This window comes from Manis javanica, chromosome 4, assembly GCF_040802235.1.
Source record: "Manis javanica isolate MJ-LG chromosome 4, MJ_LKY, whole genome shotgun sequence".
Classification (NCBI taxonomy): domain Eukaryota; kingdom Metazoa; phylum Chordata; class Mammalia; order Pholidota; family Manidae; genus Manis; species Manis javanica.
The window spans coordinates 24,100,866-24,128,324 of record NC_133159.1 but is presented as its reverse complement, the minus strand read 5'-3'; the positions used below and the strand labels follow the sequence as shown (position 1 = coordinate 24,128,324).

Here is a 27,459-nt window from a genome sequence, read left to right as displayed (position 1 = left end):
GGTGCCAAATGATTTCCCTCATCTGTGGAGTATAACAATGAAGCAAAACTGAAGGAACCAAATAGCAGCAGACTCAGAGACTCCAAGAATGAACTAGTGGTTACCAAAGGGGAGGGGTGCAGGAGGGAGGGAGAAGGGGACTGAGCGGTATTATGTTTAGTACACATGGTGTGGGGGATCATGGGGAGAACAGTGTATCAGAGAGAAGGGACATAGTAGATCTCTGGCATCTTGCTGCACTGATGGACAGTGACTGCATTGGGGTATGGGTGGGGACTTGATAATACATCCATTGTTTTTTCATGTGAAACCTTCATAAGAGTGTATATCAATAGTACCTTAATAAAAATTTTAAAAAAAAGTATAGAAAAAATGGGTAAATTCAAAATTAAGAATCAGGTATTTTATATCAGTCTAATGGTGTGAAAATGTACTTTTGCCCCTAACAAATAAACATTATTTACGTATAAAAAAGAAAAAAAAATCTACTAGTGCCCTGAGTTTGTGGTGCCCGCTGGAAGGCAGAGGGCAGCCTGAGACTCTGGAGGACGCATGCAGGACACCAGGGCACAACCAGACTCTGCTGCGGATCCAGACAAATCAGGGATGACTGGACGGATCCAAAAGCAGCAGATGGCCACGAAGCTCAGGAGAGAAACAATTAAGGCAACAAACTCTTTATTTAATGTGGTTTAAAATACAGCAAAATTAAGTCCCTGGCTGCTGTGAACACTAAAAGGAGACAAAAAGGCTGTCAGCACAGCTTCAAACAAATCTGGTAGCCAGGTCGGGCCGTTATGGGAAGCAGTTACAGGGACAGAAGGCAGCACCCCTCCCCCAGGCAGGTGCCTGGCTGTCCCTGGGGTCAGACCCTCTGCGCGGTGTAAGGTGGGGGGCTGGGGAGGCAGCTGGAGAATCAGCTCAGCAGGCAGATACCCTCCAGATACCAGGGCAGCTCTAGTGGCCTCTTGGTCAGCCCTCAGCAGGGCCAGTATGATGGGCTAGAGGAGAAATAACCACTTTTACGGACATAACATTCCTTTATAGAAAGTGCCTGAGTTCAGCCCATGGTCCAAAAACCTCATGTAAAACAAAGAACAATTGAAAGTGCTGCTGCCTCAGAATCTGGTATACTTGAAGCTCTCAGCCAGAGATGGTCCTGACATGAATTACAGTCAGAGGAGCTGAGGGCTCTGGGCTGTGAGCCTCAGCCACTATGGTTCCCAGGAGGAAAAGCTAGCAGTCTCAGTAACTAACACAGCTCTTGGTCCTAAAACTGAGGTCCTATATGTGGGGCCTGCCAGCAAGGAAGGCACTGGCCTTCAGTCACAGATGGGCCACCTTCCTCATCTGGCCCAGGCCCTGGCTGGTGTGGGCAGCACGCAGGGAGCTGGGCTGACTGGAAGCAGAGCAAGTGGAGCAGCTGCAGTGACTGGCGTAACTTGGGTCAATGGAGAGAAGGGGAGTATGGGCCTGAAGACAGAGTGATGGCTGGAGCTGAGAGTAAAGGTTATACCCTGCCGACGACTTATTTTTCTGACCTAGGGAGTCCAGGTGGGGCCCCCTTGCTCACTGCCTCTCCTCAGTAGCTAGACTTAGTCTCAGAGGGCTGCTGTGCCATACAGGTGCCATCTCCACACCACCACGCTGGGCTTCAACACCCCAGCGCAGGTAGCTGAAGTGAGGCAGGCAATCAGAAGTTTCTGCCTCTTCCCTGTACTTCCACAGCCCAGCAAATCCTGTATGGGGTTGGCAGCTCGAGAACCTCAGCCTGGTATGGGGCGGGGGAAAGCAGAAAGCCTTACTGGAGCAGAAAAAGGCAAGTCTGGGGACCATTCAGACACAGGCATTTCAGAAGGGAAGAAAAGGTCTTGGTAAACACTTCTCCACAGAAGAGCAGTATCTTAGCCAGAGATGGCAAACAGGCCTCAGCACTTACATTTGGCTGGTGAGTCTTGTGAAATGAGGATATCCCAGGGATTAGTGGGAATACTCTAAAAGGAGGTTAATGGTACCTGCCACAGGGGCAGAGGAGAGATGGTGTGTCACTCCCTTGCCATCTCTGGTCTAAGTCCTAACATAATTCTGGAGTACTGAACACTCTTCATGAATCTGAGGGATTTCAGTTAAGGGTTGAGAGCAGGCTAGACATAGAAGATGAAGGGACCTACAGGATAATGAACGAGTTTCAGATACACAGCAAGAGCAGAAGCCAGACCATCCTGCTCCTCAGTCTGTGGTTCCCTAAGCTACAGGGAGGCTGAGGTCTAGCTGGAGATGGCATGCAGTACCTCAAGCCCAGCACAGCCCTTCTTCCTGGTCTGAGGCTTATTCTAATTTGTTCCAGAAAACTGCTCTGTATAGACTGGTGAAAATCCCAGCAAGTCTGCACCCAGCAGAACTTTTAGAGTACAGGACAGCAGGTATTTGGGAAGGGGACACAGACACAAATAACTGCAGCCATTTTGTGGGTTTCTGGGGCTCAGAAAATTGTTGAGTCTTTCATCCCTCAATTGTCAGGGAAGAACTGGGGACTCCCACATACCTCAGCTTATTCCTTAGGCAATGGCACCAGGGCAGACCTCAAAGGCTGCACACTGCAGGGGAAGTCAGGAAGCAGCAGACCCAAAGCCACAGGGAAAGTTGGACAGGCGGCCCACAGCCGCTGCTTGGAGACAGTGACAAGGGCAATCAGCACCAGCTGCCCAGGACTGAAACCCACAGGCACGCTGGACAGTGTGAGAAGCCTTTCCTCCTACAATCTGTTTCATCTAACAGGATACCTTAGCACCAACATGGCAAAGGCGCCAGGTGGGCTGAAGAGGGGGTGGGGCATAGGAGCCGGGAACTGGGGTGCCACTGCCATAGCACCCCACACCCTTTCAAAATCTCGAAGCAAACACTGTCATGTGCGAAAACAAAAACAGGAACAGAAAAACCTTCAGAAGAATCCTTTGGGTGATCTCTTGTCATCTTTTGTGCAGGCTAGAGAGGCACCTGTGAATGATAAGGCTACTGAGAAGCATCATTGGCCTGGTCCTGGCACTACTGGAGGGCAGGGGATGTGGCACCCGAGGGGCTCCCCCCTAGTGCTTCATCTCACACACACACACTCCAGGTCCTCGTCCTAGGCAGGAAAGCAGTTCCGTTACCAAGTCTGAGGGCCCTGCCTGGAGGTCCCTTTTCCAGGAGAAAAGCAAAGGAGCTTCCAGGGGAGCTAGGAGCCCCAACAAGAGAAAATTCAGTCAAGGCCTGGGTATGTCTCTTGTCAGGAGTCCTGAATGGCAGGAGGGGAAGGGGTGAGCCACAAATGAGGCAGGGAAATGCTCAGGTCACTTGTCCTGCCAGCTCACTGTGAAGGCAGCTATAGATGACAGATTCTCTGTAAGACTCTTTGGCTCACAGAAGAGCCACTCATTTCATCTGTACACCTTCAACGCAAGTCCGTTTTACACTTACAGATATAAATGTATGAGGCCTTGCACATATGCTGTTATGTATGTAAAACTGACCCACAAAATTCAAAACTGCAAAATGTCAGATGCCAGCCAGATCACAGCACCCTGGCCTCGGGCTCTGGCTACTTAGTGGTGGGAGTCTTGCATGGGCCAGGGCTGCCTGCTCCCTTCCCAGCACACCCCCGGTGCCGGGCTCCCTAGGCAGTGGTGGAGGTGGGCTCCTGGGGCCCTATTTGGCCCGATGTTTCTGTACTCAGTGCTCCAGGGCAGCAAGGAGCTTCCATGGCCCTTGGGGAGCTAGGTACTTGGGCCCCGGGCCCCTCACTACCCTGCTCCCTGGAGGCAGTGGCAGCCTCTGGCCTTCGCTCAGGGCCACTGTTAGTGAGGTGGTTCTGGCCACCAGCACTCAGGTCCTGTACCCTCTTGTTCAGGTCATTGCGTTCTGTCTGCAGCGCCCGGCACAACTTCTCCAGCCGCTGGATTTTCACCTGTAGGCCCTCCAGCTCTTTGTCCCGGAGTGTTTTCTAGGGAGAGAAGTGGGGCCTTTAGTGCTATGCCATCAACTCTCCACCCAACATCACCACTTGGTAGAAAACATTCACACTTTAACAATGCTGAAAGCAGACCAGTCAAAAGCTGGTCCCTTTCTAGTGAACAGCTCTATAGTTTAGGCCAAAACTTGAATGCCAGTTGGGGGCAAAGTGGTACAGAGAAAGGACATGGTTCATAGACTGTGTATTCCTCCACTTATCCATCAAACAACCTTGGCAAAGTCTTGGCCTTTGGGCCTGTCTCCTTATCTGTTACACTGGACTATGACCAACCTCAAGTGTCTCAGGAGGTTCAATGAGTTGGGGTATCTGAATGTCCAGCAGTAGCAGCTCTAGTAGTCAGTCACCTTCTTCTACCTCTTAAGACCCCAAATCAAATTATCTGGGCTGCTCTGCATATAAAACCACGTTCATCACTGGCACCCCTTGGTTTTTCTGCTCTTATATTCCTTCCTTCCATTTGTTCTCTTTGCTTCCACTGCAGACCTGTCACCAGGCTCACCACACAGGGAGGTACCTGGCGCTATCTTTGGGCTTGGATAGTCGTGCATGTGATGCCCAGCTTGGGCATGCTAGCTGCATCTTTTACTGGTAGCACACACAGGAAAGGGTCCAATACCCAGTAACTCTCCCCACCCCACTGGCTGCATACCACAACTCAGCCCACCTCCTCAGCCATCTCAAGCAAGGCCTTGTTGCTGCTCTCCCATCGGGACCGGTACATGGTGGTTTCCTTCTCCAGTTTCTTGATCTTCTTAGTCATCTGAGTTACGTAGCAGACAGAAGGAAATGGTCAGGGGCCAGGATGTCTGCATGTCTGTGTCTCCAAGGGTGAGAAAGGCCCCAAGGAGGGGCAAGATATTACAGGGCGCAGTTAGTGCCTTTTGTGCCACCTCAGGATGCCTCCAGTTTAATTCCCGCTACAAAGATGAACAGAAATGCGAAGACTGCCCCTCCTCTAGGACAACCTGGAGGGTGTACTGACCACTGACACTTCCTTGAAACTGGGAGAAGGCTGTGATCCCTCCCCATGGCCCAACCCTTGGCATCAATCACACTGTTACTGGCAACAGCTCCCCATGAAGCATCACAGGGATGGGGACATCCTGAAGGGAGGCCCGGTGTTCAGTTCTGAAGGAAGCACCTTGTGCTCCTGTAGCCATATTCAGCCTGGACCACTGTTACCTTTTCCATCTCCTGTTTGAATGTGGTGAACACCTCACTGCTTTTGGAAAGAGTGCTCTGGAACTCCTCAAACTTCTCCGTGTATAGGGCAAGCTGGGGGAGAAAGAAGCCCACAGGTAAGAATGAGTTTCTCTGGAGGGCACTTTGGGTCAATACACTCAGACCCTTCCTTCGCCCTTTGACACGGTAATTCTATTGGAATACCACTTTTCTTTAAAACAAAAATTGTATTATTTAGAAGGATATAATCCAAAATGTTAAACTTGGAAAGCAGGATTTGGGGTGACTTATAATTTATGTTTGTCTTTATGTTTGTTTTCAAAATTTTCTTCCAGAATTAAATATATCTTGTGTAATTAAAAACCACCATTCTGTCCCTGCCCCTTTAAAAGCAGCACACTTCCTACTAGGAACAAGTCCTTCAAGCTCACCTAGTCACCAAGACCACCACATAGGTGCTGGGCAGGTCCAGAGAGAACAAAGCCTCAGCAAGGTCACACGGCAGTTAAGGTGGTCCTAGAATGAGGGTCCCATTTCCCTTCCCCAGGACAGGGCCCAGGCAGGCGACAGTGGGGGCACAGGGTCAGGATGCACAGTGTCTCACCTGCTGCTTCAGGTGGGTCTCCTGCTGCTTCATCAGCTCACACATCCTCTGGGACTCCACTGCCTCTTTGAGGAGCTATTTCCAAGATAAGACCCCAGGCTCCATCAGAAGCACCCAGGGGCCATGTTTGGCTTTTTTAGCCATATGTACTGGAACCCACTGAGGCTTACTGCTCTGTTACCTGAGGAAGCAGTGCCCAATCTGGTTAGGCAGCAACTTCTCCCATATAGACCTGACTATGAGCTGAACCAGAACCCAACCCACCTCCTCCCAATACCCCCACCCTGGAGCCCGAGCCTCACAAAATCCTTCTCCCGCTGGTGCCTCTCCTCTGCCTCTTTGAGCATCTCCTGGGCCTGCTGGAGTTTGGCATCCACCAGCTGCTGCTGCAGGTCCTTGTGTTTGAAGACTTTGTCAATGTGCTGTAGGAAACCATGGCGGGGGCCACCTGTCAGGAGCTCCCTTTCTCAGGGAGGCCTGGTGGCTGCAGCAATGTACCATCTGCAGAGACCAGGGTGCCCTGCCCTGGTGTCCCACCCCAATGTGATGTGTTGGACTCTCATGGGTACCCTAGGACATGGGCCCAAGTCCCTGGAAGATCTACTTCCCAACTTCACCTTGTTTCTCTCCCACAGTGAGTCAGTTGGGGAAAGCACGGGGGTTTATGATGGAAATCAGCTCACAGGGGGCCAAGTAATAAATACACTTAAGCTTCTAGTCCCAAGAAGTCACTCCATTGAGCTGGAAACCCTCCCTTTTGTAGCCTGACTCCCTTGCAAAAGAGAAGGTCAAAAACTGCAACACCTCTACCAACACAGTAGCTTAGCTCAGCTGGCAGAGGCCTGCCCTACCTACTGGCGACGGTGAAGTGTGTGTGCCCTGAGGAATGGCTGTCCTAACTGCTGGAGGAGCCCTGGGAACCAGGACCAGGTGAGAGAGCAAGGATGGACTCAGTGCTACTTCAAAGGTAAAAGCAACTAAAAAAAGGATGTGGAGAATTTTGTATTTCTGGGCTGGGGATGGGAAGGTGGCTTGGAGATGGGTCCAGTTTGGGACATGATGAATTTCTGCTGCCTATGATTCCTATGATCCAAGGTCCAGAGGCTCAAAGGGGACAGGATGGGAGGCCTAATCTGACTGGGGTCAGGTATAAACGAGGAGCTGTAGGGTCCAGCAGACCTGCACCTCTACTTCTACAGGGAGTAATGAGCCTCTATGTCATACTATTCAGCTGTTAAGAAAGAAACAAATCCTACCATTTGCAACAACATGGATGGAGCTAGAGGGTATTATGCTCAGTGAAATAAGCCAGACGGAGAAAGACAAGTACCAAAAGATTTCCCTCATTTGTGGAGTATAACAACAAAGCAAAACTGAAGGAACAAAACAGCAGCAGAATCACAGACTCCAAGAAGGGACTAGTGGTTACCAAAGGGAAGGGTGGGTGGGGAGGGAGGGAGAAGGGGATTGAGGGGTATCATGATTAGTGTGTGGGGGATCGTGGGGAAGACAGTGCAGCACAAAGAAGGCAAATAGTGACTCTGTGGCATCTTACTACACTGATGGGCGGTGACTGCAATGGGGTATGGGGGGGGGCACAATATAGGCGAATGTAGTAACCACATTGTTTTTTGATGTGAAACCTTCATAAGAATGTATATCAATAATACCTTACTTTAAAAAAAAAGTCTCCATGTCTCTCAGTGTTGAGGGACAAGAAGCAAAGCAACTCCTCTCAAACCAAATTTATCACAAGCAGCCTTGTTCCCAGAGGACAAAATACAGAAAAAGAAGGGTTAGGACAGGGGAGGCCCCCTTGGCCTCGCACTTGATGGCCACACTGGACTGTAAGCCCAAGAGGGCAGGGTCTTGCCCATCCCACTCACCACTATACCCCCAGGGCCTAGAAAGGGCCTGCTCCAGCCCTTTAAGGTAGCTGCCAGTCCCCCTGGAAACTGAGGCCAAGAACAGTCAAGTGACTGACGTGGAGACCCAAAGAAAGGGCTCTGAGTGCGTGCAGTGGTAGTCAACGCCAGCCAAGGCAGTAACATCCTGCCTTTTAAGTGGCAAGAGCAGAGCAGCCAGGAAGCAGAGGACAGAGTCCCTGGAGTTGGTCACTAACCACAGGCCCAGCTCCTCCCCTGCAATCCCAAATTCTAAAGAACTCTGAAAACTGAAGCTGCCATCGCGGGCAGACAAACTTGATGATCTATACCACTGTAAAGGCGAATTATAACCTAGGTGACTATATTCAGAAGTTTAATAGCATAAATATGAATGTGTCTGATCTGAGGGGCTATGTAATACACGGTTCATGAACGTTATCTCCATTTTAAAACCTGGACAGTTCCAGTTTCAAGACACCTGTCCTCCTGTTTGGGATGAGGCACTGTGGGCCTGTGGTGGTGTTGCCACAAACAAGTCTCTTCCTTCTTACACCACAGTCTTCATGTGTGTGAGGATGCACATCACTCCCCTCCCAAGGAAGGTGGAGTAAGAATGGGAGGAAGCTTGAAAAGGGCAGTCCCAGTGCCAGCACACACCCAGAAGATCCAATTTCCCTGGCCACAAAGGGAATTTTTTCCCTATGTCACTTTACCTCTTCTCGTAGCTCGTACTGCTCAATCAGCTTCTTGAGCCGCTCAGCCAGCTCCATGTTCTCCTGGCGCAGCTTGGAGTTGCGCTCATTGTGCTGCTCCATCTGCAGCTGTATGTCATTCAGCGTCACCTGGAAGTGCGAGGTCACCTCCTTGCGTTTCTCCTCCTCCTCCCGGGCCCGCTGCACGCCTTCTTCCTGCACAGAGAAGTCAGCCCCAGCTCCATCACCCATTGCTCCCCACCCAGCCACACTAGGCCCCCAGCTAGTCCAAGGATGGTCTCTATCAAAAGCCCTTCCTGCTTTCAAAGAAAGGAGTAGCCAGGTTCTGAGATGTCACGCGGTGTGGGCTCCGGATGGACCCCCTGTCTATAGGGTGACATCAAGTGACAGACTCCCTCCCTAGAAAGATGCGGGCATATGCGTAAGTGGCGATCTCAGGAGCCGATTCTTCCAAACCTCAGATTAAGTAGTCTGCTTTAATGTGCTTTCATCTCTGACTTCCCCACCCAAGTAGTTAAAATTCCAAGGTTGTACAGAATTTGGCACTCTCTGTTGGTGGGAAGGCAATCTGGTAAAATCTACTGAAATTTAAAATTTGCATTAAAATGTCTTTGACCCAGACATTTAACTTGCAAGATTTATCCTATTGATAAATTCTACATAATTAGTCAGGGATACAAACAACCAAAATATTCATTGTAGATCTATATATGTAATACTGAAAAGTTAGAAAAAGCCCCAAAATACCCTAACCAGGGCCCTGATAAAATATAGTAAATCCATACAACAATGCTGTTAAAAAGAACGGATGAAGAAACATAAGAAAGGCATTGAGTAAAGTGAAACAATGGAATAGGATATAAAATAACACATGGACAATAATTTCGCTTAAGAAACTGTACGTGGGTTTTAAATGCAGACAGGAAAGCTTGAAGGCTGTACTTAAAACCTACGTGTAAGCAAGATAACTACCCAGTATTTTCTGGGGTTGAGGAGGTAAGACTTGGGTTTGATGTGTTATACTTTTTGAAGGGTCCCCACCAGTAAGATGGCGAACTTCCGGCTTCTTTTCGGGGTCCTCGGTTCCCGCCGGCGCCACCTGAAGCCCAATCACCTCTTGCCCCCCTCCCAATCCCAGCACCTAGCCACCAGCCACCAGCCCCGTAGAAGTAACACCACAATCACCCTATGCCCCATCCTATATATCCCAGCACCTTTCCCTAATAAAGCGGAACTCTCCGGTAAATTGCTGTTGTGTGTCGCTCCTTTCCTTTCATTGGTGCCGAAACCCGGGAGACGGGACACCCCAACTGGGCCCCGTCTTCCCCCAACACCAGCAGCAGCTTGCCCTCGTCCTCTTTTTCCGGCGCTGGCTCATCACACTCACCACTCCTCTCTGGCCTTTAGGTAAGTCCCCCCCCCCCCCCCCCCCCCCCGTGGGCCACTCTTCCCTGAGCTATCGCAGTGCCATTGACCGTGATCGTCCGGCAAGGCCCTGACGCTCGGGGACGAGGAGGGAACGCTCCCCGCCTCAGGCCTTCACGGCGGACCCTCAGGCCCCTCCCCCGACAGCCATAAATCCCTGCCTCAGGCCCTCACGGCTGCAGCGGACCCTCAGGCCCCTCCTCCAAAAGCCATAAACCCCCACCTCAGGCCTTCACAGCTGCAGCAGACTCTCAGCCCCCCCCCCCAACAGCCATAAATGAGGTGACTCCTTTGCGGATGAGAACGCTCCTTTTCCCGCTCCCTCCTCCTTCTGTTCCGTCCGCCGAAACCTGTTCGGCCCGCCGAAAACGCCTAGCGCTAGGTACCTCGTGACTCCGGCACTCTGCCTTCTTAGGGAAGTTTGGGTGACGACCCACACTTCCCAAGAAATTCCGACTCGTATACGAGTTTCCGCAGACCACCAAGGATCATCGGGGACGCCCTTTGTCTCCTTGTGGTCTGCCTCCAGTCCGAGGATCCCCGTTCGTCTTCCCCTGTTTGTCTCCTTCTCTGTCCTTTAGCCATTTTGTCTCCTTGTGGTCTGCCTCCAGTCTGAGGATCTCCGTTCGTCTTCCCCTGTTTGTCTCCTTCTCTGTCCTTTAGCCATGGGAGCCTCCTCATCCCTCCCTGAAAGTTCACCTCTTGAATGCCTGCTTAAGCATCTGGCTACCCTCTCCCTGACGCCTGATATAAAACCAAAACTTCTCCGTAAATATTGCTCCCAAGATTGGCTGACATACCCCCTAGACAATAACAACCAATGGCCCGCAGGGGGAACTCTTGATCCTAACATCACTCGCAATCTCTTTAACTACTGCCAGCGCCTGAAAAAATGGAAGGAGATTCCCTATATCGAAGCTTTTCGCCTCCTAGCTCAAAATCCCAGCCTCTGCACCACCTGCTCCCCGCCCCAAGTTCTCCTAGCCTGCAAGCCGTCTCCCTCCCCTCCACACACTCCCAGTCCCTCTTCAATTACCTTTGACCCGGCCGACGAGCCTCCGCCATACAGACTTCCCCCTTCAGCCCCTCCCCCTCCTACAACCCCTCCACCCTCCGCCGCCACTGCCGCCTCTTTCCCCATGGCAGAAGCCTCCCGTCCTCTCCCTTCCCCTTCTTCTCCTACAACAGCACCCCCCCCTTCCTCTACCCCCGCCACCGCTGCCGCTTCCCCCGCAGCAGAAGCTTCCCATCCTCTCCCTTCCCCTTCTCCTTCTACAACAGCCTCTCCCCCTTCCTCTACCGCCGCCACCGCTGCCGCTTTCCCCGCAGCAGAAGCTTCCCATCCTCTCCCTTCCCCTTCTCCTTCTACAACAGCCTCTCCCCCTTCCTCTACCGCCGCCACCGCTGCCGCTTTCCCCGCGGCAGAAGCTTCCCATCCTCTCCCTTCCCCTTCTCCTTCTACAACAGCCTCTCCCCCTTCCTCTACCGCTGCCACCGCTGCCGCTTTCCCCCCGGCAGAAGCTTCCCATCCTCTCCCTTCCCCTTCTTCTCCTACAACAGCCCCTCCCCCTTCCTCTATCGCCGCCGCCGCCTCCACCCCCGCAGAAGCCTCCCATCCTCTCCCTTCCCCCTCCTCCACCATCTCCTCCTGCACCTCACCACCTCCTCCTCTGTCCCCCTCACCTTCCCCCCTCCCGCAAATCAAGCCTGAGCCTTTCAGCCCCCCTCTAACTAAGTTCCAAGAGCCTCGTCCATTTTTGCCCCCTCAGATTCGGTCCCGAGAGCCTCCCAAAATTATCGCGGCTTTGCCCCCATTACCTGTTTCCCCTGCACAGACTGAGCCAGAACCCTTCAGTCCCCCTCAGACTCGGTCCCGAGGGCCTCCCAAAATTATCGCCCCGCTCCGGGAAGTAGCAGGATCCGAAGGCATCTTGCGTGTTCACGTCCCCTTCTCCTTAGGAGATTTAGCCCAACTAGAGAAACGCCTAGGTTCCTTTTCCACTGATCCCACGACCTACATCAGGGAGTTTCAATGGACCCTCCAGTCTTACAGCCTCACGCATCATGACATCTTCATGCTCCTGGCCAATACTCTCCTCCCTGAAGAGCGTAGACGAGCTTGGGACTTCGCCCAAATGCATGCTACCGAAACCCACAGGACTGACCCCACCTGTCCCCCTGGTCCCACTGCTGTCCCCGAACAAGACCCACACTGGGATTATAACACCGCTGTGGGTCTCCACTCTCGAGATATTTTTGCCTCCTGCTTAATAGCAGGTCTAAAAAAGGCAGCTCGTAAAGTAGTCAATTTTCAAAAGCTCCAAGACATAATTCAAAAGAGAGATGAAACCCCCTCCGAGTTCTTAGATAGACTCACTCAAGCCCTATTACAGTATACCAGCCTGGACCCAGAAACACCTGAAGGAAGACAGGTCCTTATGACATACTTCCTAGCTCAAAGCTACCCCGACATTAAAGCTAAACTCAAAAAGTTAGAACAGGGCCCCGCTACCCCACAGACTGAGATCCTAACAGTGGCCTTTAAAGTCTTCCATAACCGGGAGGAGGAGAAAGAACGCCGTAAACAAAAAGCTGATCAGGCCAATTTCCAGATGTTGGCCCAGCTGATAAAACCACAACCTGGGCGCCCCTCTACAGACAAGCCCCCCCAAGGAGCTTGTTTCAAGTGCGGAAAAGAGGGACATTGGTCAAGGGCGTGCCCCTCCCCCAGATCTCCTACCACCCCATGCCCCAGATGCCACAAAAAGGGCCACTGGGGGTCTGATTGCCCAACCACCCGAAGGGGAGGCTGGACGAACAACCCCCATCCTAAGCCCACCGTAGTGGGGCTGGCAGAAGAAGATTGACGGGGCCCGGGGGCTTCTCGCCCGACCATTTCCATCACCAAACAGGAGCCCAGGGTTACTTTAACAGTAGACGGTCGCCCCATCTCCTTCCTCCTAGATACAGGAGCCACCTTCTCAGTCTTGCGAGAATACCGGGGCCCTACCACGCCAGCCATTACTCCTATAGTCGGGGTAGGAGGTAAACAGATTTTCCCATTAAAACCCCCCCCCCTTTTATGCACAATCCTAGACAGTCCCATACCTTTCTCCCACTCCTTCCTAGTTATGCCCCAGTGTCCCATCCCCTTACTAGGACGGGACATCCTTTCCCTCCTCCACGTTTCCATAACTATATCCACTCCCACAGCCCCCAGTACTCCCTTTCTGATGGCCCTCATAGCCGACAGCCCCCCTCTACCCAATGAAAGCTCCAGTTCTGCCCTTATACACCCTGTAAATCCCAAAGTTTGGGACATTACAAGCCCCTCCATGGCCCTATGTCCCCCTGCCTCTATCAAATTACGTGACCCCTCTCAGTATATCTGTCAGGCCCAATACCCCCTAACCACTTCAGCCCTCATAGGCCTCCAACCCATCATTCAAGATCTCTTAAACAAAAACTACCTCAGACCCACTCACTCCCCATTTAATACCCCCATATTAGCTGTTAAAAAAAACAACGGATCTTTCCGCCTTGTCCAAGACCTTCGCCTCATCAACATAGCCGTTGTCCCTATCCATCCCTTAGTTCCAAATCCATACACCCTTTTATCGCAGATCCCTGCTTCTGCATCCCACTTCTCAGTCCTAGATCTCAAGGACGCATTTTTTTCTATTCCCCTAGACCCCTCCTCCCAAGATTTTTTTGCCTTCACCTGGACGGACCCATACACCAGACATTCTGTTCAGCTTACTTGGACAGTTTTACCACAAGGCTTCCGAGATAGTCCCCATATTTTTGGACAAGTCCTAGCTCAAGACCTCAAACAGTTTCACCATGATCACCCCGAGTCCACTTTATTACAATATGTAGATGATCTTCTGCTCTGCAGTCCCTCGTGGGAACAGTCTCAACTTGACACTGCGTCTCTACTTAACCTTCTAGCTTCCAGAGGTTACCGAGTATCCCCTGCCAAAGCTCAAATCTCTTCCCCTTCTGTCACTTACCTTGGATTCCTTCTGTCTCAGCAAAGAAAGTCCATTACCTTAGACAGAAAACGACTCCTCTCTGACCTGCCCGTTCCCAAAACCAAGACAGAAATCCTTTCCTTTCTAGGCTTGGCTGGGTATTTTAGAGCGTGGATCCCTAACTTCTCCCTGTTGGCAAGACCCCTATACGACCTCAGCAAGGGCCCCCCTGAAGAACCATTATCATCCTCACCCCGACACTCCTTCATTAAGCTCCGTCAAGCCCTTGTAAAAGCTCCAGCTCTCCATCTCCCTGATTTGTTAAAACCCTTCTCATTATACATTCATGAGAGGTCCAGTCAAGCTCTAGGAGTCCTAGGCCAATATTATGGCCCATCCTTTGCCCCAGTAGCTTATCTCTCCAAGCAATTAGACCCCACAGTTCGGGGATGGGCCCCCTGCCTACGGGCATTAGCCGCTGGACAGCTCTTGCAGAAAGAAGCTCATAAACTAACATTCGGAGCGCCACTTACCATTCTGTCCCCACATCACCTAAAAGATCTCTTAACCTACAAAAGTTTACAGACTCTCCCCCCCTCCAGACTCCTCACCTTACTGTCCTCTTTCCTCCAAAATCCAAACATTTCTTTCCTCCCCTGCCCGCCCCTAAATCCGGCCACTCTTCTTCCTCTACCCTGCTCTCCTCATACTCCCTCGCATGATTGCCTAGAAGCCCTTCACAACTTCCTTCCATGCCACTCCACGATCTCCGAAGGAGCCCTCTCACACTCCGACCTCATCTGGTTTACTGATGGGTCCTCCTTTAAACATGAGGGCATCCACTACTCAGGATATGCAGTAGTCTCCCTCGAAGATGTCATTGAAGCACGAGCCCTACCCCCTGGTACAACCAATCAGCAGGCTGAACTCATTGCAGCCACCAGAGCTTGCACTCTGGCCCGGGACACGTCTCTCACATTGTACACTGACTCCAAGTACGTATTCCACATTCTCTTGTCCCACGCGGCAGTATGGAAAGAACGAGGCCTCCTCACCACAAAAGGGAATTCCATAACTAATTCAGCCTTAATTACTAAACTTTTAGAGGCTTCACAACTCCCACACCGACTAGGCATAGTCCACTGCAAATCACATCAAAAAGATGACTCCCCCATTGCAAGAGGTAACAACAAGGCCGACAGAGTACCCCGGTCAGTTGCCCTATCAGAAAACGCACCAGGCAACAATCCGTCTGCCCTTGCAGTTTTAGCCTTATCACAAGATGCCCTCTGCTCTCAGGACAAAGAGTCTCTCTTCCGCCTCTTACATGACCTGTTCCACCCCAGCCCCCAATCCTTAATCCATTTTTTACAATCTTTTTTTCCTCTCTCTCCTGAAGACAAAACCCTACTTAACCAAATAACCTGCAAGTGCACCATCTGCCAACGCACTAACCCTAATACCCCCCTCAAAGCCCGACCCTTCCCGGCTCATCAAGCAAGGGGTAATGTCCCCGCTGCAGATTGGCAAATAGACTTCACTAACATGCCCCCTGTACGACGTACCAGATACCTACTCGTGCTAGTAGATACATTTTCAGGATGGGTTGAAGCTTTCCCCACCACTAACAAACGAGCATCCGTAGTTGCCTCTATCCTCCTCACCCAGATCTTTCCTAGGTTCGGGATGCCCACTTCCCTCCAATCAGATAACGGCCCTGAGTTTACTGCCCAAATTATCCAGAACCTCTCCAAGTCGCTCTCGCTCCCCTGGCATTTACATTGTCCTTATCGACCACAAGCTTCAGGAAAAGTAGAAAGAGCCAATAGGACTCTAAAAGACATCCTGACCAAACTATCTCTAGAACTACACCTTGACTGGGTTCGCTTACTTCCCTTAGCTCTACTCCGCATTCGAGCCCTCCCAAAAAAACCTTCCTTCTTGTCACCCTTTGAGATCATGTACGGCCGCCAGATTCTACCCCCGGGGCTCCCTTCCCACAAAGGACCAATTCCTCCCAATATAGCCCTTCCACTACTCTCTCTCCTCCGCACTGAATTGTGGAAATATCAAGATTGGCTCCTTCCTGATCCATCCGCCTCCCAAAATCCTCCTGTCTTACAGCCCGGCCAACTAGTGTTTTATAAGCCACCAGACGATCAGCCCTCTCTCACCCCGAAATGGGAAGGTCCACACCCAGTTATTCTCTGCACCCCCTCGGCTGCCAAGCTCTCACTGCCTGATAACTCTGTCACCCCTTGGATTCATATCTCCAGGTTGAAACCAAATACCCAAGACTCACCTTCTCTGGACACCCAAGACCCATCAGTCACAATCCAGAGTCCTTCGGACACAGCCCAAGACGCTGTCTACTCTACCACGCCTCATCCCTCTGATCCCTTGAAGCTCCGCATCTCCCGTGCACCCTCTTTGCCATCCATACCTGAATCATGACTTTTTCCTCCTTTACTGCTCTCTCGCTTTTTTCCCTCATTCCTATTGTCTTCCCTGCCGCCCCATCCTCCTTTGTATGGCGATTCAAAGTCAAGCAGACTTACACACAGCATCAAACAAAAGTTACTGCCCTCATTGCCACATCAGACTGCCCTCTGAAAGGCTGCTCTGAGCCTTTGTACCTCCACTTTCCTCCCTCCACTGAAGTATTCATTTACAGCTACCTTTATTCTCCCTACCTCTGCTTCCTCTATGACCAAAGACAAGCCTATTGCAGGCGATGGCCAGACACCTACGGGGGATGCCCCTACTGGTCTTGCACCATTCACTACATGGGTGACTTCCAGTACCCACAGTATTACTCCTCCAACCGTTTCATGAAATATCCCAACGGCTCATTCTCCTTATCAATCCCAGATCCCTGGGACTCTCGATGGGCTGCTGGAGTAACAGCCTCAGTTTACTACAAGGGGTCCTCGACCCCCCACGGTACCCTTCATATCTCTCGAGAGTATGTTCCCTCTCGCTCCCAGATCTCTCAAGTTGCATCAGATATCAGACATTCCGAAAAGGTCATTATCCAAACTCTTGACGGCGCCTCTTCATCTTATTCCTCCTACTCTTGGTTACAGCTCATTCAAGACACCACCATCTTTCTCAACCACACCCTCAACACCGCCAATTGTTTCTTGTGCGCATCACTACAGCGCCCACTGCTGGCTGCCGTGCCCCTTAATATTTCCAACTACTCCTTCCATGCAGAAGGACAACCCCTCCGTCCCCTGGCAGACATACCCCTATGGGAGCCAGAATACCCAGATAATCTCACCATCCACCACTGTGTAGGCCCAACTCCACCCCCCTCCAGTGCACTTCACTGCCTCTCTATCTACACCCCTACCTCCGGCTCCAAGACTTTTACACAACCGGGACACTTCTTTTGGTGTAATGGCAGCCTTTTCAACTCACTGCCTCTCAATTCCGATACACCCTGCATTCTCGTCACCCTAATCCCACAGCTTACACTTTACAGCATGGCAGAATTCCTTGAGCTCCAACCTCCCTTGCACTCGCGCACAAAAAGGGCTGCTTTCCTTCCCATCATGGTCGGTATCTCTTTAATCACCTCAGCCATTGGGGTGGGGTTTTCAGGAGGAGCCTTGGGTCACTCTCTATGGGCAGTTAGAGATCTCGACGCCAAACTTGAGGGAGCCCTGGCATCCACTGCCGATTCCCTAGCCTCTCTCCAAAGACAAGTCACTTCGCTAGCTAAAGTCACCCTTCAAAACCGGCGGGCCCTAGATCTGCTTACAGCCGAGAAGGGTGGCACCTGCGTCTTCCTCCAGGAAGAGTGCTGCTATTACATCAACGAATCCGGCATTGTAGAAACTGACATCACCAAACTCACTGACCTTGCCTCCAGCCTCCACTCTGCTTCCAATTCCAACCCATTCTCGTCAATACTAACAAACCCCCTCCTCACCTGGCTCTGGCCCATTGCAGGCCCCATAATAGTCATTCTTCTTGTCTGTCTCTTCTTACCCTGTATAATAAAGTTCATCAAATCCCAAGTCGGGAAAATCTCTAATCAAGCTTTCAACCAGCTTTTACTCAGGAACTACCAGCTTCTGGCCACGGAAGACCCTTCACCCTCACGTGACCTCCTCACCACATGCTGAGATGGACCCCTCTCTCCGCTGGAAACTGTTCCTGGAAACAATGGCCGCAGACGCCTGGCTCCTGACACCCATATCCTCTTGGCACCATTGGAATCAACAGGTCCTCAACCTATGGTTACAGGGAACCTTCATTGATTTCCAACCTGAAGAAGTCCACATCTACTCATCCTTACTGTGGGGAGTCCTGTCAACCCTTTCCTCCCAATCCTCAAACCCTCACTCCCTTCTCCGCCCCTGTTCAGCAGGAAGCAGTCAGAAAGAAAGCAACGCCCACAAACCCATAGAGGAGAAAGGGGGGAATGAAGGGTCCCCACCAGTAAGATGGCGAACTTCCGGCTTCTTTTCGGGGTCCTCGGTTCCCGCCGGCGCCACCTGAAGCCCAATCACCTCTCGCCCCCCTCCCAATCCCAGCACCTAGCCAACAGCCACCAGCCCCGTAGAAGTAACACCACAATCACCCTATGCCCCATCCTATATATCCCAGCACCTTTCCCTAATAAAGCGGAACTCTCCGGTAAATTGCTGTTGTGTGTCGCTCCTTTCCTTTCACTTTTGTCAACTTTGAATGTCTTACATCAAATTTATATTAAATTTGTGATATTTTAAAAGAAAAACTAAAAATGAGCAAAACAAGTTGCAAAATACCATATATTCACGGATCCAAATTATATAATACATGAAGGATATTGTTTACAAAAACCATCTGGAGGTCCTGGCAGTGACTGGGCTTTAATCAGGAGAAGCAGAATGAGAAGAAAGGACCCAATATGGCTGACTGATCAACTCCGGGAGAAGAGCTGCTCGTCAGCCCACAAGCCTGGCTCACCTGTGGACTGCTGCTGAATTGGGAGCCTGCATTCTGGGCTCTCTTTGCACCTTGGCCTTTACCTTACCTAACACAAATCCCTGTCAAGCGGTTATGAGTAGCTCTAAGGTGGGGTTTTATTGGGAAAAGCTATTTCTGTACCAAAAGCCTGTGCTACTCTTTTAACAGGAAAACCCACCAAAGAAAAGTGGAAGCTAAGGAATCCAGAGTTGTCCCTGGAGGGGGTATGGCCAGCCTACCTTGAGGGAGCGGTTGTGGCGCTGCAGCTCGCGGCATAGGCTCTCCAGCTTGCTGCGGGCCAGGACGGCCTTGCTGTGCTCACCGCGCAGGTGATCCTTCTCCTGCACCAGCTGGCTCTGCTTCTTCTGCAGGAGCTTCATCTGCTTCTGGGAGTTCCGGTGCTCCTCCAGCTAGATGCGGAGGGCAGGTAAGCACTCTTCAGGGCTCTCCCCATGGGGATGCAGGGTCTCCTGAGCTGACCCAACTCCAGCCATTTAACAGCTTAGGCTGGACACCGTGCAGGTACTTTCCACACTCCTGCCAACAACCCCAGGGGCCTATCCCACGGAGACCGAGATGGACACTGAGACAGGACAAGCAGAGGTGCACAGCCAGATCCCAGCTTCTCTCCCTGCTTTGACTCCAGAGACAGAACTTTCAAGACTCAGACTGTTACATTCCCGAGCTCTTGGGACACTCATGCCTCAGATGAGACCACCTGCTCCCCTCCTCCTACACTCACCAAAAGACCCATCACCCCCCTCACTGCTCCAAGACTTTAGCTCTAGTTCACCATTCACTCCTTAGCGTGACTGCTGCTATCATCTTGGCCTTTTCATTCCACAGACATCCTCCCGACTTGCTGGGCTCACAGACCTTAACTTCCTCCTTGGACCCTGTCCTCTCCACAGCTCAGCTCTCCTCCCATGAGCCTACTCAATGCTATTCAGTAGAAATTCAATGCAACTCAGTTATATAATTAAAAATTTCCAAAAAAAAAAAAAAAAATTCCAGTGGCCACATTGAAATAGTAAAAAGAAATAAGTGAAATTAATGTCAGTCATGTATTTATTTAATCAATATCCAAATACAATTTCAATCTGAAATGAATGTAAAAAATTTGAGATAGTTTACTTAGGTGCTTGAAATCCTATGTGTATCTTAAACTTACAGCACATCCAAATTCAGACTAACCTCATTTCAATTACTGTCCTGAGCACTGCAGCTCTAGACTCAGTCACTGCCTGGAACCACACCTATCTCCATGACCTCATCCCCAGCCAGAACCAACAGCTCCTATCATTTTAGTTCATTACCTCCAATATCAGTTGTCCTGGAAAGTCCCCTCTATCCTCTGACCAAACCATCTTTCACTTTCTCTCAGTCCTCCTTCAAATAAACATTTACCTTTTTATCAATTTCGATTCCTCACACCTTCAACTCTCTTGCCTCCTTTTCCCAGAAAAATCCCAACCCTGGTCTCTCAACCTCCTGCTCACTCTGCACCAGCAACGGAAGCACCCCTGCTTGAAGCATCACTATACATCACAACCATTTTCAGGAAGCCATCTGCCTGCCTAGCAGTCCTACTGTGTTTCTCATGTTATTCACACTCCTCTTCTAGACAATTATTTCAGTTTCCTTTTCAGATCTCTGCCTGCTAAAACCGTCATTCCCATTCCCGGACAGCAACAGAAGCCTAAACTCCGGACCTACCAGTCACCTGCACACGTCTTCTCCTCTGCCACAGGACCTGGCCCTGCTCCTCACTGTGTGCACCTGTACCTCACCTTCTCTCATTGACTCGAAAACTCTGGCCATTCACTTCCTCCTCTCTCACATCATCAATCTTTCCCTGGCTGGAGCATTCTACAAGGGTGGTATCTTTTTCACAGCCTTTCCTTTATTTAATCATTATAATAACCCCATTAGGCAGGCATGATTTTCCCCATTGCACAGTAAGTTCCAGCTAATAATATGACTGGGATGAAGGAATTTAAGAATAGGTAATTAGGTAATGACCTTCAGTGGATGAGTCTGATCATTCAAATTCTGATGGGTGGGCAGACAATGGAGAGCCCTGTCTGTTCCCACCAAGCAATATGCCGTCACTGAAAGTGGGACAGCCAAACTACTTCTGTGATACAACATGAAGCACAGACTACTGCTTATGAAGAATTCTTGTCAAAAAAGTTGGCCTGGAATTGGATCAAGAGTCTAGATCTAACTTCTATTTTATTTACAGGAGGAGCTAAGGAGGTAAAGGAAGAAGTTAAATGCCACACCACAGACCTAGAAAGTGAGGTACCCTACAGGATAACTGATCTGCAATAAGCTGATGTCATAGGAAAAGTGGGGGCAGTAAAGATGAAGACTGTTTTGGAGTAAAAAAGGAAAAAAAATCATGACAACCCAATGCAATAAATGGACCTTGTTTGGACCCTGATTTGATCAAGCTGACATTTTCAAGCACTCTGGGAAATGTGATTACTACCTGGGTGCTAGAAAAGTATCAAGTGATTGCATTAATTTGGTTCGGTGTGATGATGGCACTGTGTATTTCCCTGTTCTGGGGAGACACACGCAGAAGCAAGCACACAGGGGCAAAATGACCTGGTATCTAGACTCAGGCCAGAAAATAGGGATGTGACGTTTCTCCTCTTGCTGTCAGCCCTGAAGAGGCTGGCTGGGACCTGACTCCCCACCTTAGAGATGGGAAAAATGCTCAGAGAGAGCTGAACGGGAATTAAGCCATCTGCTTTCCCCTGCACCTTCAACCCCAAGCCAAGTGACCTACTGACTTTCCAAAAGCAGGGGAATGTGAGCAGAAGGGGGAGAACTGACCAGTTCAGCATACTTCTTGCACAGAGCTGCCAGCTTCTCCTCTGGGGTACTCAGTGTGTTCAGTGTCTGCATCAGCAATGTGATCTCCTTCCCTGCAAAGCACAGGGAGCAGAAACATGTATTCCCTTCTCTGGGGGCTGCTCTGGGCCTGGGCCCACACTCTTCCACCTTGAGGCAGCCCTCCCTTATCAGGCTTTGTTTCTGTTTGTCAAACTGCCTGCCTTTCCTGTTAGACTGTGTGCTCATGAGGGCTGATCCACTCAGTTTTGCCTATCATTGTAGCCACAGTATTGTTCCTGGTGCCCATCACAGAGGACATGCTCAACAAAAACTGAATAGAAGAATGAATGAATCTCTGCAGTTTCTTCTTGATGAGTGCCAGGGATGGAGAAAAACCTGCTTTTCTACCAACAGTGGGGAAGAAAGGTGTCCCAACTGCTAATTCAGTGCTACTGCTTCAATACAAGGAAAGCCCTTCTGAAAGAGGAAGAATGCAAAAAGAGTGGACTTTAAAATGAATATACATTTCAGTATTTGATCTTAAGATTTAAAAAAACCCAAACAACAAAAAACAACCTCTTTTAAATTAGGATGACAGGTAGGGGTAGGTGGGGGAGTAGGGATTAGGACATGGGTATAGTTTCACCTACTTTGATTCTTAACTGCATACTAGTCCCCGGCCCCACTCCAATGACTTCCCCCCACTGCCTGACTGAGTCAGGGAGCCTTGCCTCTGGGAAGTCTTTCCCAGAAGGCTGCCCAGCACAGCACAGCAGCAGGCTCCTGAAGTGTCAAACTGCTGGGCACAGGCTGAAGGCAACCCACAGGTGGGTTTTGTTTGGCTCCCAGCATATTAATTCCCAACTACTAAAAATCTAGAGATTTCACATAACTCTTGATTTCTGGCTTTTCTTAAAAAAAAAAAGAAAGAAAGAAAAAAAAAAAGTCTAGTTACACAGCCTGTGAAAGAAAGAAAAAAAAAGTCTAGTTACACAGCCTGTAGTTTTACATGCTTGTCAACTTGCTGGGACCATATGGCAGTCAACCCTTTGGACAAAGTAGGCACTCACTTGGTCCTCACAGGGCCCCTGGCCAGTTTGGGTTATCTGAGTTTTCAGCTCTGGTCTAGCCCATTCTTTTCCAGTAGAGAAGTGAAAACTAAGGACGAGGAAAGAGAAAGGTCTTGCCCAAGGTTGCAAGAGCAGGTTAGAAATGGTGCTGGCTGGCACAGGAGCCCACCCTGGCCTCCTGCTCTCCATTTTTCACAAAGAAAGAGCAGGTTGGATTTGGGTTCCCACTTGTCCCCAAGCCCAGAAGCGCTTGTGTAGTGAATAACCTGCCCACCTCTATGCTATGACCCAACAGCCCTGGCTTTGATTAAACTAGTGCAACTTGCTGCTCTAGGATGTGGGGTTTCTTCTGAATCTTGGCAGAGCAGATTAGCCCAAGGAATGTCAGGTCCAATCTCCCTCCCCTCACAAGCCTCATGAGTGGTTGCCCTCTGCTCACCCAGACCCTTGGCTTTCTTCTTCTCCTGTGGTCTTCGGTGGTCTCGGTCTCCAACATCGTCACTTGCCCGGATCTCATCTGTGCCTGGCTCTCCCTTGGAGGTCTCCTTCTCACCATTGACTACTGGGGTCTCTGGTTCAGGCTCCCCATTCCTTGAGGCATAGGTCCGGGACTTCTCTGCATCTTCGGGTTCAGCAGGTTCACCCTGTGCCCCATCCTCACCTGGGCCCCCCTGACTATTGTCCACACAGTATGTACTCAGGATGTCTTCCAACTGGCGGCTCAGCTCCTCAGAGACATCACGGAGGGCCCCTGACTGAGCAGTTTTGGCTTGTGCTCCTACAACAGGAGAGAATGAGGGGCAGTGAGAAATAAGCCAGGTTTCACAGTGGTTGGGATTTTTCAGGCCCAAATCTACTGGTTTGGGTTAAATGCTACCTAACTTCTTTAGGCCTTTACTTACCTATAAAATAATATAACTATTTGTCACTACTAACAAACTATGTTTGTTGTGAGGATAAAAGAAATCAAGTAACTAGAGCACCCATCACATAGGGAATGCATAGCTGGAGCTCAGTGTCTTGTCCATCCTTTTCTTCTCCTGAAAAAAGCCATTTCTCACTATTAAAAAACTTCCAGAAATGCCTCAAATATGAAGAGCAGTCCCCCCTGGAAAATGAGGGGTTCCTAATCTGGAACCACCAGCTGGATGTCTCATCTGACTGCCCCCTGATTTAATCCTGTCAGAGCCTTCCCTCAAGAGAGTTCTGCCCCTGTGCTTAGAGTGGCAGGCTCTATCAACCCTCCAGGAAAAGGGGCGGGGATGGTACAGACTCAGCACTGTCCTCTCATTCTACATTTCCTTTTTCTGGGTAAACAGTGGCCTCCGCCTCTAACTCCAGAAGCTAGATTGGCACATGGCAAACTCCTCCCCCGCTTCCCTCTGGAAAAGCAGAGCTGGCACACACCCTCAGTCTTCCCTGGAGCCTGGCTGGTGGAACCTTCAGCTTCTGTCACAGGAGCCGACTGGCTGGGCCGCCCCTGGGCTCCCTCTGGTCCTGCTTCCGGTTGCCCCGGGTTTTTTGTGTTGGAGCCTGATGGTTTGGCAGCTCCATTCTTTTTGTCTTGGTTCTTCATTGTGGTTTGTAATGCTAGGTTAGGTGCGGATCCTATGGAAACAAACACTTGCTATTTTCCAGACTTCAAAATTCTTCATAGGCTGGACCAGAAATCCCCAAACGGCGCAAAAAGCTTCTTAAAATAAATTGGCCGGTCTTCACCGGAGGGAGCCAAAGGTTTTTTTGGTCTCGGGCCGGTTAGGGGAGCGTGTGTGCCCAGGCAGGTTTCGAGGCGCTGCTCTAGCAGAGGAGGAGGCCAGGCCTCCCTTCCCGAAGCCACTTCCCGTCACTACACGACTCCCTTGCCACAGGCCGAGCGCGGGATAGGCTCGGGCCCCGAGACTGACGTGGCGGGACGCTCGATTCCTGTTCCCTCCCCGCCCCGCAAGCCCCACGTGGGACCCCCCGCGCGCGCCACCACCCACACCCCGCGCACCCTCCAGCCGCGCGCGCCACCCCGCCTGCGCATGCGCACAGACATCGACCCTGCCCCCGCGGCCCGAGTCCCCGCGCGGAATCCGCATGATTCTTGCGACTGGCAGAAAGCGTCCAGACCGTCTGACCCTCTAATCGCCTCAACCTTCAAGCCGCCGCGGGACGCACCTCACAGCCTACGTCCCGACGGCTTCGCCCACTCTGGCCTCACACCGGAAACCCTGGGTAACCGCTGCCGGCAGAGCCGCCTGCCCTCGCCGCAGCCAATCAATAGCCGGCGTTCTCGCGGGGCTTGCTGGGAAAGACGAAGCGAAGGCGGCCTCTGAGGCGGGTAAATTGGGAAGACGAGGTAGGGGAAAGGACTACATGTCCCGCCATGCACCTGGGCTGACCCCCTAACTCCCAAAATGAAGTAGAAAGGGTTTTAGTCCTGGGAGTCAATACCCAGGAGGTACGAAAGGAGCTAGTCATTCTGCACGAATTCACACGTCAATCTTGCTGTCGTGTAGAGCTATGATTCAACTCCTCGAAATCCTGCGCCGGCTGTTCTTCCCTGCACACTTCCACCAACCCTTTCCTGCTCACCTGCTGTTAAAGTCTCGAACTGTCTGGGAGCTCTGAGGACAAGGGATAGAATACTGGGTCTGGGAGTCAGGGGACCTGCATTCCAGTCCTATTTCATCAGCAATTTGTTGTGTGGCCGGGCATTCTTTTCTCTCAGGGCCTCAATTTTCTTATCCAAATGGAAACTGTTAATAACAATAGCAACAGCAATTCTTTGAGCTCTGTGTGCTTTCTCGCCATCTGTTAGCCTAATCCTCATGACTACTATCAGGATAAGTAGTATGTGTTATTCTTATTTTACAGCTGGGGACGGTAAGGCAAAGGTTAGATAACTTTTCCAAGGTCATATTGTTTTGAGTGGTTAGAGCAGGGATTCAAAACCAGGTAGTCTGGACACATCTTAACTATTGGACTACCTACCCTTCCCTTAGCCAGAAGTAACCACCATACCAGGCTTTCCCTGATGAGTCAAAGTAACTTGTGAAAGTAGGTTCTTCTTTTTTCCCTCTCCATTATCAGCTTGAATCCCTTTTGGCAGGGGCTGAGGGGTCACTGCAAGGGTAAGTTTGGTCTCAGCAGATCCTGCGACTTTTGACTGGCCTGCCCTCTATATAAAGTCCCAATTGCTTAGGGCTAAAGGGATAAAAAATAAAACATCTCTCCAAATATGAGGTCACAATTCTTTATCCAGTTGCCTATAGATAATGAAATCACCACCAGTAGTACACCTAGAATTGAATGTGTTAATGGGTTGGCTTCTGTTTCCAGCTAATCCTGCCCATCCCCTCTGCCTTTTGTGCTCCAACTAGTAGTATTTCCAGGATTTCCCAGGGTTTTGCAGGTGCTAGCACAGCTTTTAAAATTCCCTTTTAACAAAAACAATCTTTTGAGGCCCAACTCAAAGGTTACTTTGGACCCTTCACAGTGCTCTGACCTATCTCCATAGCTCAGGATGGAGTTCTATTACAGCATTAGTAACCAGGTGCTGAAGATATTTGCTTGCTAGTCAATGAACATTGCAGAACTGTTGGCTAAATTCTCAACTCCAAAAGCTTAGCCTCAGTCTGGGGACAGAAAGCTGAGAATGTTTAAATTTGTGAAAATTGGGCATTGTTTTAAGGCTCATAAAGATGTTAAGTATTTCCCCCCAGTTAAAACTTCAGGGCAGTGTTCTGCCTGAACCCTTGAGTTTACCAGGTAACATTAAGAGGCAATATGGTATAGTAGTATAACGGTGGAATTCAAGCTCAGAAAGGTTTGGAATCCAGGTCTCTTGAAACCAGGGCCCTGATTATTTCCAGAAAGGCATGTTGGAAACCTCTTGAGGAGTTAACATAAATCAGGCCTTGACAGATTTCCATAGGAAGAGAGTGTTTTGGGCAGAGATAAAGAACATAAGAACAAGGTTTGCTTAGGATGAGGAGTTGGTATAGCAAGAAGGATCAAGTAGCCTATAGGGGCCAGCTGGGTAATAAATTAGAACAGGATGGCAAGGAGTAGGATAACTTGATAGAACACATGGGTTAAAAAGTTATTTTCTCTTTTGCTCTAAAATAGCGACAATATTTGCATCTGCCAGAGTCAAGCAGACCACCGGCAACTGGTGGATTGTGGTAAACTACAGTTCTTGCAGGCAGTTTTCAAGCAGAAATTCAGGCCCAGTAGTGCCAGATATTTTTCTAGATATACCCTCATTTTAAAAAATGTTGCCAACAAATTAAAACCTAAATAAGTCAGAAAACCAATACCAATCTTTTGTGTTGGATTGACTTTTTGGCAGCTTGTCTATAATCTCTGCTGTAGGAAATGATCTAAACCAAAACAAGTACTTTGTGAATTCTATGACCTCAGTGGGCTCAAAGAGTTGTGGAGGGATGCTGATGAAATGCTGCTAAAAGACTTTAAGGACTCTAGGGACAATGCAGATCAGTGACTGCTGTGGGTTGGGTGGGAAGGAAGAATTCTTAAGGGCCATGTGGAAACTTCTAGAGATGATGGGTATGTTCACTATCTTGGTTGTGGTGATAGTTTTCATGATGCATCTATGTCAAAACTTATCAATATGTGCCATTTATTGTATGTCAATTTCAATAAAACTCTTTGTATTTCAAAAAAATTCTTTGTAGCAAAAGCAGGTGGTTGCAATTCATAGTTCTGTGTTAGGTTACAAGTTTAAACACCCTCTTCTCATTTACTTCTAAAAAATCCAGTTTAGGATCACTCCAAAGACAATC

The 27,459-nt window shown here is 50.1% G+C and overlaps 1 protein-coding gene across 1 annotated transcript; it reads right to left on the bottom strand.

Moving 5' to 3' along the window:
• Nucleotides 1-661: 661 nt before the first annotated feature.
• On the bottom strand, nt 662-24,971 carry TXLNA (taxilin alpha). The gene is made up of 11 exons (XM_017676737.3): nt 24,830-24,971; nt 24,077-24,277; nt 23,109-23,447; nt 21,600-21,691; nt 18,995-19,165; nt 8,398-8,592; nt 6,101-6,220; nt 5,799-5,873; nt 5,195-5,287; nt 4,677-4,772; nt 662-3,982 (listed from the first exon to the last, which is right to left on the bottom strand). Exons 2-11 carry the CDS (start codon nt 24,243-24,245, stop codon nt 3,656-3,658), a joined length of 1,677 nt encoding a protein of 558 aa, XP_017532226.3. The 5' UTR covers nt 24,246-24,277; nt 24,830-24,971; the 3' UTR covers nt 662-3,655.
• Nucleotides 24,972-27,459: the final 2,488 nt, after the last annotated feature.

What these genes read in the sequence shown, in the direction of transcription:
- TXLNA (XM_017676737.3), bottom strand. Translation starts at nt 24,245, where the DNA reads ATGAAGAACCAAGACAAAAAGAATGGAGCTGCCAAACCATCAGGCTCC. An exon ending in AGTACGAGCTACGAGAAGAG is followed by an intron (nt 6,221 to 8,397) that starts GTAAAGTGACAT and finishes GGTTTCCTACAG; the next exon opens with CACATTGACAAAGTCTTCAA. An exon ending in TGCTTGAGATGGCTGAGGAG is followed by an intron (nt 3,983 to 4,676) that starts GTGGGCTGAGTT and finishes TTCTCTCCCTAG; the next exon opens with AAAACACTCCGGGACAAAGA.